This window comes from Bubalus bubalis, chromosome 12, assembly GCF_019923935.1.
Source record: "Bubalus bubalis isolate 160015118507 breed Murrah chromosome 12, NDDB_SH_1, whole genome shotgun sequence".
Lineage (NCBI taxonomy): Eukaryota > Metazoa > Chordata > Mammalia > Artiodactyla > Bovidae > Bubalus > Bubalus bubalis.
Genome location: NC_059168.1, coordinates 95,746,387 through 95,758,405, shown reverse-complemented (window position 1 = coordinate 95,758,405; position 12,019 = coordinate 95,746,387). Strand labels below are relative to the sequence as shown.

Here is a 12,019-nt window from a genome sequence, read left to right as displayed (position 1 = left end):
GCCAACCATAGTAAAGCAAGTCAAAAGCAAGTCACGCACATTTTGGGGGGTTCCCCAATGCATATAAAAGTTATATCTACACTATATGTAGTCTGTTAAGTGCGCAATAGTAACATTATGTCTAAGAAAATAATTTACATACCTTAATTTTAAGATACTTTATTGTTGAAAAATGCTCACCATCATGATAGTGCTCAGTTGCCACAAACCTTCAATTTGTTTAAAAAAAAAAAAATGCAGTATCTGCAAACCATAGTAAAGGAAATAGCCATATAACACCATCATTCTTCCTCAGCGGGCCTTTGTACAGTTTGCCCCTATGGCTCACTCCTTTCCTGTGAGAGCTGCTCATTTTCGTTGAGTTTCCAAGAGTAACCTGCCCGCCTCTCGTTCCCTGTCACATCCCAGGACATGGAAGGCTGCAGCCGAGGAGGGCACTTGAGCCCTCTTGCCCATTTACCTGAGGTGAGCCTCGAGGCGCCCGAGGCTGAGGAGGGTTTGGTAACAGACTTCTGTCACTTTGTGTCTCTGTTCTGTTCAGTCGGTGTTGAAATGCCAGTGATCCCATCTACCCAGACAGTGCTGGTGGAAATTTACCACGCAGCATAAACTACTCATGGTTACTGATAGATTCATTTCCAGAACTAGGTCAGTTAACTCGTTTCACTTTAATCTGTGGGCTTTGGATTGGGTGAAATTATACAAGTGTGAATTCTGCTTATTAACTATTCTATTGTAACAGCATTTCCAAGTCCTGCCACAGTTCCTTCTCTACGGTTCTCAAGTTGATCCCTTTCTCAGCATCCTTTTTGCCCCCGTCTAGCTCCTACCTAGAGGACTGTGGCAGTTGGTCCCCCAGCCTCTAGGCCCTGGGGAGTCAGGGTGAATGCCCCAAGGCACAATTTGACCATTTACTGCCCAACTTAGAGCCCACTAGTGGCTCCCTCCCCAGCCCTTCAGTCTGCCCTGTGTCCCACCACCTCCTGCCTGTCCACTGCTCGGAGCGCCATCTGGAAGGCCTGCTGCCTTTTGTCCTGTAGGTTGCTCTGTCCTTACCCTGTTACATCCTTCTCCACTCCACCTCTACCCAGCTGACCCCCCTTCCTCCTTTAGGATGACTCAGGCGTCAGCTTCTGTAGGAAACTGCCTCTGATGGCCCTTCTGCCTCCAGGCCAGCCCGCTCCCCTGGGGTCTCCCTGCCATCTCCCTGTGATCCCCTTCCTCATCCTGCTCATCGTCCTTTTCTCTCGGTGTTCCTGGTGTCCATCCCTCTGGCCTGGGCACTTGCCTGCGCTCCTGGCAGGATCTGAGTGAGTCAACCTGCCCTTCTGGCCACCCAGCAGCACAGGGATCCCTGGAGCAAGGGGAGGAGCCGCAGAATGAAAACTGATGGAACGCCTCGACCACACGCTCCAGGGCTCCAGCAGGGCTGACAGTGTGACTCCAGGTTAACTCGAGCTCACCACCCCCCGAGTCCTCCCACTGAGCAGGAAGGGGCTGTCAGCGGGGATGTCCCCCCACCCCCTAACGCATTTATTGGCTCTGTAAGAGTCCCTTGAGGGCCGACTTGAATTCTGATGCAGGCTCCCCAGATAGCATTCTCTGTATCCTCCCTCGGTGATGGGAATGTTTTCCTGGAAAGGTCAGCCAAGTCCGAGGCTTCAGCGACGTGGGGTACACACTTCATCACTCCCGCTTGCTTCCCTCTTCCTTGGGGGTCTGAAAAGAGCACTGGGGACAGACAAGGGAAGCTCACAGCCTCCGATCTCAGCACGTTTGTAGCCTCCGGACCCAAATATGCTGCCGTCCCAGAGATTTGCCATGGGACGATAGTTTGCTTTTGCCCTGTGACTGGTGTGTAGGTGAACCACAGGCCTCTTTCCGTGAGCCCGTATGATCCCAGGGGACAGTGTGGAGGCTTTCATCAGAGGCCCGAGGCCCCCGCAGACCGCGTGTCACATGTGCCGTGTGTGGGTTTGGCTCTTCCTGAAAAGCGCCTGCCAGACAGGTTTTTAATGGTGTCTCGGTTGTTCAGGCAAAACACGCTGTAGTGACTGGAGGTGTTGGTTTTGTTTTGTCAGTGACGAGTGGGAGCAGGTGGGATAGACAGTCCGTGAGATCACTTATCAGGGTGGTCAGTGAACCCCGAAGCTTCGGGTCCACGGGTCTCCCCAAGACCTTCTGGTTCTTTGCAGCCCCAGGCGCTGGAGTCTGTGTCTGTCATGGCCAGGTGTCAGCGGCAAGGCCTCCTGGAGGGGGCGTCTCTGTTTGTCCTTCACAGCCCTGTGACCTTCATAGACATCTCTGCTCGGTCACAGTACGGCCATCAGAGAGATCCGCATTGTACTAACACATGGCCGTATCACCACCGAGACTCAGATGGCTCCTAGCTGAATCCTGTGAGATCAAGGAATACACACACGCGCACCCTGACATACAGATACACCCTCTTAACATGAGATCCACTTCTCAGAAACAGGTAATTTATACATTCACAAAATGATGAACTTTCAGCTAAGAATTCTAACATTTCAATACCACGATTGAGAACCAGGCTACATTTGTCAAGTGACCGAAAGCGAGGTTTTTCAGAAATTATTAGCTAGTTTTTTCAATATTGAATTTATAGTCACGATGAGTATATCACCGTGATGTTTCCAGGATAAAATACTGGCACTTTCACTTTTCTGGCCCCAGACGTTCAGCATATATCAGTTTATTTGGGGAGATCTGAAGAATTAGCTACTGTAAATAAAGTTTCCAAGAAGGTTTCTCCGGGAAAGAGGGGAACTTACAGTAATATGGGTGATATATTATTAATTAATAACTATGACCAGCCACTGCTTCAATTAAAAGGACAACGGATGAGAACGCCTAATAGCATATGCTGAATCTTAGTCTCAGGAGCACCAAAGTTGCAGAGCAGACGGGAGAAGCGTTGTTTCTGAGGCTGGTTAGCAGGAGGCCTCTGGGACCGAGGTGTCGCCAGCTGCCCCTTGGTCTGGGAATGTTTGCTGAGCTGTGACTGCACCTCTCTCTGGAGCAATGCTCCTTTGGTTGCCAAAAGCGGAAACCCACTTCAGAACAGCTCAAGGAGAAAGAGGACTTTCTGGGAGGGCCACAGAGGTCTCCCAGAACCCAAGGACAGCATGCCCTGATGGCCAGGGAGAGTGTCACGTGGGGCTGACGCGGGCAGGCGCCTGGAGGAGGGAATCTGATTGGCACGTCTGGCCCCAAGGACAGCCACGGGGGTGTGGTCACAGCTGCAGGGGGTGTGACACGTAGGCGGGCTTCTCTGACGGCCGAGCACTGTGTGGGAAGATGTCTAGGAATGTGTCCCATGGAGGTGCCGGTTGAGCTGGAGGGCCAGCATGGGCAAGTCTTTTAGAGACAAGTTAACAAGTGAGGACATCCCCGGTGTGGACAGGTGGGTGTGTGCAGTGCCCCGGGCTGGTCTGTGGCACCAGAGGGTGTTGGAGTGCGATGAGGCCAGACCAGGAAGCAGTCCCAGCAATGACAGGGTTGCCCTGAGGGTGGTAGGAAAGGGGTGCAGAAGAATTCAGATCTCTGGGGGTTCGAGTGTTAAGAGGATCTGGCCTCCTGAGGTCAGTCTGCTGTGTGAGGCGGCAGCTTTCAGAGCAGCCTCTCCATGCGCTCCTCTACCCCCAGCCCACCCATCCTCCCAGGAAATGACCAGAGGCCTTGGGAGCAGCCTCCACACGGGAGGGGTCACACGACCCGGACTCCCCTCCCTCAGGAGCCGGCCCTGGAGACCCTCGTAATCGCGTTACTATCGGCCTTTCCCCTTCCTGTTGCTCATTTATTTGACTTTAAGCACAGTTATTTTATTTTTAGAGGAATAATTTGGAGTTAATTGGCCTTCTGCCTTAAAAAATACCACCATTTCCATGTAATGATCGTGTGGGAGTAGTTCCATAGAGCCTTGCACCCACCCTCTAGGCTGTGGAAAGGGACCTGACTCTCCCCCCACCCCTCGGCCTGTGATGACGAGGCGAACCGCTCCAGGAAGAGTGGCTGCTGGGCAGCCTCCACCTGCTGTCCCGGGAACTGGACGATGAAAGGAGAATCTGGGGGGCCACCCCCGAGGTGATCTGCCAGAGCCCCTCACTCCACCTTTTCTCTGTCCCTGCAGGTCACGCAATATTTAAACTCACGTATCTAAGCAATCACGACTATAAACACCTCTACTTCGAATCTGACGCCGCTACCGTCAATGAAATCGTGCTCAAGGTGAGTGTTCCTTCTTGGCCCAGGCCCGGGGTGTGCAGGGCTGCACGCCCCACCCTCGCACCCCTGTCCCACAGCACTGATGAGGCTCCCGGGCCAGTTCTGCAGAGACGCTGCGCTGGCTACAGGTCGCCCGGCTGGTGCGCACCCAGGCCTGGGCCACGTCATAAGTCAGCTGCTCTGCGCTGAGGGGCTCCCACCCCTCCAGTGTGTGACTCTGGCCAGTCACATCACCTCTCTGGGCCTCTGTTTCTCCTCCTGTAAAATGGGGATCATGTTAGCTACCCTGCTCCACCCCACCAAAGGGCTGCTAGAGAGAATATTAAATGAGATGCGGTGAGCCTAGCTAGTTAAGTGATCATTCATTTTCCTTTTAAGAGTAGACATCATCAAGTATTAATAATAGTAGTACAAGTACTAAGATCTACTGAAGGGTCCAAAGTGCAGGATCTGAGCCAGGCACTTGACCTGTCCCCTCTCAAGGAGCCTTCACACCTCGGTGAGATAGTGATATAAAATCATTCCCATTCCCTAGATGAAAACAGAGGCTCAGGGGAAAACGCTCAGCCAGGATTGGGACTTGGCAGAACTGCAGCCTGACCCCAGGTTTGGGGGATTCTAGAACCTGTGCTCCTAAGGCCCCAGGTGTGCATGGCATTCAGGAATTAAACAGGAGATTTCGGTGAAATGAATTGTTTCACAGAAACATTTTGAGTTTACCAAAGATTTTCAAAAGTGGTAGATGAGAATTAAAAGGATAAAGCTGCCAGGAGGAGAATTTAGAGCCGAGACAAGAGTATTGTGACCAGTTGGATGGAAAGCAGAGGATTTGTAGACTACCCCAGGTCAAAGCCCATCAGAACAGCCAGCGGGCGGTGCCTACCTGGAGTGCTTGAAACCAGTGATCTAAGAGTTACCTGCCCGCGTCCCCAGGCCATGAACCCCAGGGAGCTCATGGCCACACTCAGGGGCCAGGTAGAGAAATACTCCCATTACCCCGTCAGGGCTGGCCTTTTTTTTTATAGCCAACATTAAAATATTCAAGACTTGAGAAGGATTCTAGTAAAATTATAATCCTGTGTTTGACATAAAAATAATTTTCACAACAGCAGATTGATGACAGAAACACAGGTTTATGACTTCAGTGCGAGACTGCGGAAGAACAAGTGCAGAGAAATCATTTTCCAGGACCAAACGCTCCCTGGAAGCAGATGCTTTTCTGCAAAATCCCCGAGGCCTAGTGCCTTCCCTAAATTGTCTGTTTTCATATGAAAATGCTTGCAGAAATATTGCATCGTGCTCGAGTCTCCAGGAGAGTCCCAGCCTGATTTACTTAGAGAAGCTAATGGTCGCGATCCTGATGGAAGATTAAATTTCACATCTCCAATCTCTGATTTCTAAAGCAATTTAAATACTTATCCTGATCCGCCATTGCCAGTGTTTTCGTGGGGCTTTGCACCCATACTCAGTGACTGTGGCCCCACTTAATGGAAGTGCTTCCGTCAGAGGTTCTTCTCAAGTTGGTCATAGCCGCCGGTAGTGTATGTGCTGGTTCTAGAATTAAGGAGTTTCACATAAAACAAGAGCTTTAGACTGAAACTGAAAGGAGGAAACAAGGATGAGAGGCTGATGTCAGACCATTACAAATAGGCAACTTGCCATCAGATTATTCTTATCTCATTGTCTTTTTCCCCATGGGACCCATTTATTGAGCACCAACTGTCTACAAGACCTTTGATGTACATGATCTCATTTCATTCTCACAACTGCCCTGCCCCTTGTAGACATTATTGTGTATGTGTGTGAGCTCAGTTGTGTCCGACTCTTTGCAGCCTCATGCACTCTAGCCCGCCAGGCTTCTCTGTCCATGGGGTTTCCCAAACAAAAATACTGGAGTGGGTTGCCATTTCCTACTCCAGGGGATCGTCCTGACCCAGGGATCGAACCTGTGTCTCTTGTGTCTCCTGCATTGGCAGGTGGATTCTTTACCACTGTACCACCTGGGAAACCTGTGGACACTATTACCCCCACTTCATAGATGAAAATACAGAGGCCCAAGGCTCCAGAGCGCACAGAGGTAGAGTGTCCGCTTGAACCCAGCTGAGCAGTCCCAGACTCCCCCACCCCCACCCCACTTGAGATAGAGTTGAGCTAAGCCGTGTGTGGTCCCTAATTCTGCAGGCTTCGAGATGAATCTCAGAGGAATCATTGGTCTCTTCAGGTTGGGTTCTTCTCATGATCGAGTGATGGAGGCTGTGACTTTATTGACCATGAAAACTCCCTATATTTTTATGCCTTAAGCTGTAAAGTGCATTGAAAGTGAAACACTCTATAGTGCATAAAATTGTGCAAGTTTTAAGCCACAGCATATTAACCAGCTAATGGCAGACCAAAGGGCGTTTTTATCTTTTGATTATTACATTAATCTTCCATTAAAATTATCTATGTGATTATCACAAAGCATTGAAGATAATAAATTTAGGAAATACTTGGCCTGTTAAGGATCATTTTTAAATGCTCTTGTCAAGTTACATGTGCCAAAAATACACTGAAAACAGTAGGCTGGCTGATTGTGCAAACAACTGAATCCAAAGATTGCTCTTATTAAGCATGATAAAGCCCCTTCTTTCCATGCATCGTCTGTGGTGTCCCACGTCATCACCCGGCCCTGCCGGCCTCATGATTTATTGCTCTCAGCTGGTAACTTGGCGAGGCAGCGGGCCAAGCATGTCAAGCCTTCTGTACTCAGACACCAGCCCTTAACGCCTGCTGCTGGCGACTGTCAGAGCAGAAAGTTTGGAGGGGATGCCATGACAGAGCCCCAGCCCCACACGAGCCAGGCAGTCTGAACTGCTCCCCCCCCCAGCACCTCCGTTCTTCCTCGATCAGCAGAGGCCTCTCCCCTCGGGGCAGGACACATGGCCCCCAATGTAGAATCAACAGAAGGGGTGGCTCAGTTCTCTAGCCAGGAGTATTCAGGTTTCTTAACTTTCAGATCTTTGAGGTTGGAGAGAAACGGTGTTGGTTCACGGACAGGCCCAGCCAGAGGGCTGCTGGGGCAGTGGGACAAGGGGCGTCTGAGGAGGTGAGGGGTGGGGGGCTCTGAGAAGGTGGGGAGCGGGAGAACTGATTCAGGTTCTAACCCAAACTCTTACAAGCTCCGTAACCTCAAGTAAACAGCATTACCATTCTGAGCCTCGGTTTTCTCCTCTGTACAGTGGGGATAACAATAGCAGCCACCTCCTCCTAAGGCCGTTGTTGTTGTTTAGTCGCTAAGTCATGACCGACTCTTCGCGGCCCCATGGACTGCAGCATGCCAGGCCTCCCTGTCCCGCACCATCTCCTGGAGTTTGCCCAGGTCCACGTTCATTGAATTGGTGATGCCATTCAGCCACCTCATCCTCTGCCAGCCTCTTCTCCTAATGCTGTTGTGAGGGTTAAATGAGGTCATCCTTGAAAAGTGCTCCAATCACTGCTGCTGCCCTGTGCCCCTGCCCAGCCAGGGGCTCACCCTCGCACCGGGCGCAGGTCTGATCACAGCACTGCTGCCCTTCCCTGGCTCCTCCCCGCCTCACCATGTCTGGCCCCTCAGCTTCTGAATGACCGTGAACATCCCCTTGCTGTGTTCCACTGTTGTGCCTCGATGCATGCTGGTTCTCCCTATCCCTTGTACACCCCAAACTCCTGTTTATCCCTCAAAACCCAGTTCCTTTATCCCCTCACCCCACATGTTCCCATTAGTTACTGTCCCCATTCCTTTCTGCTCCTTCTGTATCTGTTGTCACACTTGTTCTGTTGGTCACTCACTAGGCTGTGAGCTCCTTGGGTCAGGAACCAAGTCTTAATTTTCCCTCTGCAACGTGAGCCAAGCATGGATGAGGCTCAGGCAAGACAGGGACTCAGTGCCAAAGGTGATGGTGGCAGTGGCCACCCAGCCTGGGGGGATCTGAAAAGAGCCCAGGAGACCTCAGGGGTAGCAGTAAGGTTGACACTTGGGAGGCAGCCCAGCTGTGCCCCTGCCCAGGCTTCCCACGGTGCCTGTGCCAGCTTCGCCCATGACCTCTCGGTAATCTAGGGCATCTCGGTCCCCTTCTGTGAGCCTCACTTTCCTTTTTATCAAATGAGCCACAGCAAGTGGGGCGCTTATGAGCTTGGAAGTACCCCAACTGCTGGGAGGCTGAACACAGAGCCTTATTTTGGTTTGGTTTTCATCCCTGTGATGTCTTGTCTTTCAGGTGAGCTAAGCGGGGCTCGGGGAAGTTGTGTGCGAGCTCAGGGCCGCACAGCAGGCGGGGACAGAACCAGGGAGGTTCTGGGAGGCAGCACGTGCTAAGGAGGGAACTCAGACTCAGGAATCAGAAAAGCTGCACCAGAGACTCAAAGGCCTGCACAGCCACGTGTTTTCTTCAGACCTGTTGCCCCGTCATGCAGTGGGCTTCGAGCCCACCCTTCAGGGTCGTAGTGATGACCGGACTCTGTGCTCAGGGGAGCACCGGACCCAGGGGAGCACTGGACCCAGGGGGTGCCCAGGCCAGGGCCAGGCTCTTCCCTCGCTCGTCCTGGGTGAGCAGAGGGTGGCTGGAAGTGACTGGGCTGTGCTCTTGCTTTCTAGGTTAACTATATACTGGAATCGCGAGCAAGCACTGCCCGGGCTGACTATTTCGCTCAAAAACAAAGAAAACTGAACAGACGTACAAGCTTCAGCTTCCAGAAGGAAAAGAAGTCAGGGCAGCAGTGACCGCGGCCTCCAGCTTCGGTCTGTTGCCGGAGCTCAGAGCTGCCTGCCGGGCCAGGTGGCTCTCGCCCATCCTGTGCCCTGCGGTCCTCGGGGGGGCCAGGCTCCCGGCTCACGGGGACAGGGCTGGTGGGCTCCAGGGGAAGGGGGGGCACCCCCTCGGACAGAGCTGGGGACGTTTCCACGGGACCGAAGCCTGAGTGACAGCAGCTTCGACGAGCAGTGCCCGGGGCCGGACGACACGGCACAGAGCCATGAGAGGCCCCGCCATCTTCACTGCCTGATGGCCCCGCGCGAGGATGTACATAGCTGCGCCCAGACGCGTCCTTGCAGCTTGATCAAATTTCCTAAAACAAGCGAAGAACAAAAGTGTACATTTCTGTTTTTTTTTCTTCTTCCTTTTAATAAACTCTTTATCATGGTTGGTATGACGGACCATTCTTTGGGGCAGGATTGATTATGTTATTCTCTTTAAAATCTGCTCCCCATATTGAACAGGCAGATTGGAAAAGCTATGGCTCGATTTTTCAGAAGAAATGTTTAGGGTTTAGTCAATAGTTTTAACTATGCCATTTGTTTAAATGAGCGTGTTGCTCTGAGGGTAGCATCTTACTGAAGTTCGGGAGGGGACGTAGTGATGTGTGTCCAGGGCTGCGCCACCCACCCCTTCGGAAGCCTTCTCTCCTCAGCTTCTCCAGCACCTCTGACTTCAGGAAGGCAGGACTGCGCATCAAGCTCGGGGCGCGGGGAAACGGGGGTCACGCCGAGCTGCTGTTTTCTCAGTAGCCAGGCTGACTTTGAGCCGACGGTCAGACCCGCGCGTGGGCTTGCCCTGGACTCTGAGGACCCTTCTGTCTTCACAGTGCCTGCCCCCGGGGCTCAGCGGCGGGAAAGCCACTGCTTGCACCTCACCGCAGACCTCGGGGTGGGGGAGCTGCTGCCAGGGGTCCCGCTCCCGGGGTGGGGGCAGGGAATGGGCATCTGCTGACACCCACCCCTCAGGCCAGCCTGCTGCCTCGGTGGTCCCTCCCAGGGTGACGTCCGCTCGCTCAGTCCCCGGCCAGGGTGGCGGGACCGAGGTTTCACCGAGGAACTGCATTTCAAAAATATTTCTTTTTAACTGTCGTACAGGAAGCGACATGGCTGAAACAGCCTCTGACATTCGAGGGTCCATTTGCACAGGGCCGTCCTAGTGAATTCCGCCTTCATTCTGATCTTTGTTCAGCCAACAGAAGCACCCTTTTCTAATGTCTTCCATTGCTACCCACCCCAGAAACAAAAGAAATATTATTTGTAGCTTGCTATCTGTATTTGAATTTTTAGCAATTTTATATTTAGATATCTTTGAAAAATATAAATGACTAATTTGGTCATTAAATCTTGTGACATATTCAATATTAAAATAAAAGTCATAAACACCTTCTGCGTATTGCTTTGAATTCTTTAAGTCTCGAACACAGGTTGGTAAAGAACGGTGACCACCATGGATCACGCTGGGTGATGACGTTTGCTGACAGTTGATGTACCAAGCGGCTCTGAAACGCTCCGTGGGTCTCCTTTAATCCTGAGCAAGACAGGATGATCCTCTTCACTGAAGGCTGACATTGAAATCATCACCTCCTTCCATTACAGAAGCAACACCGTTCTAGTATCATGGAATAGAGCTCCGTGCAGTTGACACAGCACACACTTGAAGGAGTGATTTAAGAGAAACACTAACCATTGCCCAGGTCCACCGAGACTGGTAAAACTCAGTTTTTCCTCTGCTTCTCTCACAGCCCACACCTGGATTTTAAAGTAAGACCGTGAGCATCTCTTACCTGTCTCCCGGGCTTTACCAAGCAGCTTGGCACACCCGGGTTACACTCAAGTGACCCAACGGGCCCTGCCCCCACCTTCCAGCGTGTCCCCTGACCTGGCCCCAGGGTGCCCCTCACTAACCTGATGGTGACTCGGGACGGGGCCTTTACCGAGTCTGGATGGCTGACAGGCCCAAGCAGTGGTCCCTGGAGCCCTGGCCTCCACGGGTTACTGAGCTGTCCCCATCGTCAGGCAGGCTGTGCGCCGGCCCCTTGTGAATATGCACAGGCCCAGGTGACTGCGGCCAGCCTCGGGCAGGTTCTGTCACCACCACCACCATTCCAGGGATGAGGACTCGGGGCTCGGAAGGATCTCGCCTTCCATCCAGGACACAAAAGCGGATGAACAGGAGCTGTGCCCTGAGACTCCGGGCCTGCCCTCCACGGCCACAGGCTGCAGATCTGCTGGGCGCTGCCTCCTGGGGCCTCGGTTTCCTCATCTGTTAGTGCAGGTGCTGGAGTAGGTGGTCCCTGCAGACCCTTCTGGAGAATGTCTTGAAGGTCTCAGAATCACAGTGAGCCCAGACTTCCTTCCAGAAGTTTCTGTCCTGCACAACCTGCAGGAGCTCCACTGTGTCTAGACAAGAACCCTAAGAGCTGAGGATCGCTGAGCTCGCTCCATCCAGCCCCCTCCCTGGAGCAGCAAGTGGACGTTCCCTCCCAGGTGCTGGTCCTCGGCCTGCAGACAGCACGCTGCCCTCAGGTCAGCACTTGCCCTCATTGGCCTCTTCGGTCTCCCCTCCCCAGGACTCCTCAGCCCCCCATGCCGGGCCTCTCTCCCCACCTGGAGCAGCAGCTCCTCCTGACCCCTCTCCTCCCTGGTCCCCGGGACCAGTGTCCCCACTGCCTTGGGAGGCCCCTCAGCTAGGTGGAGACGACGCTGATAACCCTCCGAGTCTTCTCTCCATGGGTTAAAAAGCTGGAAGGGGCTTCCCTCCGCTGTCACGTCCCTCAAACCTGCCAGCTGCCCCCCGGGGTCCCCAGTTCCCCAGCTGAAGGACTGGGAGACCTCAGGATAGAAGGGAGCAGAGACCTGACCTGGTCATCGTGACGCTCACAGCCCGGTGAGGCCAAGGGATGGCGGGTGAACCCCCAGGCTGCCCCGCAGTGAGCACCGTGCGAGTCGGGTGGGGACCAGCCTGGGCCTGGCAGGTGCTGGTGGAGAGAAGGGCAGTGG

At 53.0% G+C, this 12,019-nt stretch overlaps 1 protein-coding gene across 10 annotated transcripts in view; it reads left to right on the top strand.

Moving 5' to 3' along the window:
- MAPKAP1 (MAPK associated protein 1) overlaps window positions 1-9,411 on the top strand; it is a 232,608-nt gene extending 223,197 nt beyond the window's left edge. For 9 of the 10 annotated variants that reach the window (XM_006049254.4, XM_006049251.4, XM_006049253.4 and 6 more), the window contains 2 exons: window positions 4,154-4,251; window positions 8,861-9,411. In XM_006049254.4, coding sequence (XP_006049316.1) covers window positions 4,154-4,251; window positions 8,861-8,986 — 224 coding nt within the window. In that variant the 3' untranslated portion in view covers window positions 8,987-9,411. Of the gene's footprint in view, window positions 1-4,153; window positions 4,252-6,224 lie in introns of all 10 variants that reach the window. The other variant, XM_044926340.2, reaches the window with a different exon arrangement.
- The last annotated feature ends 2,608 nt before the right edge of the window (window positions 9,412-12,019 follow it).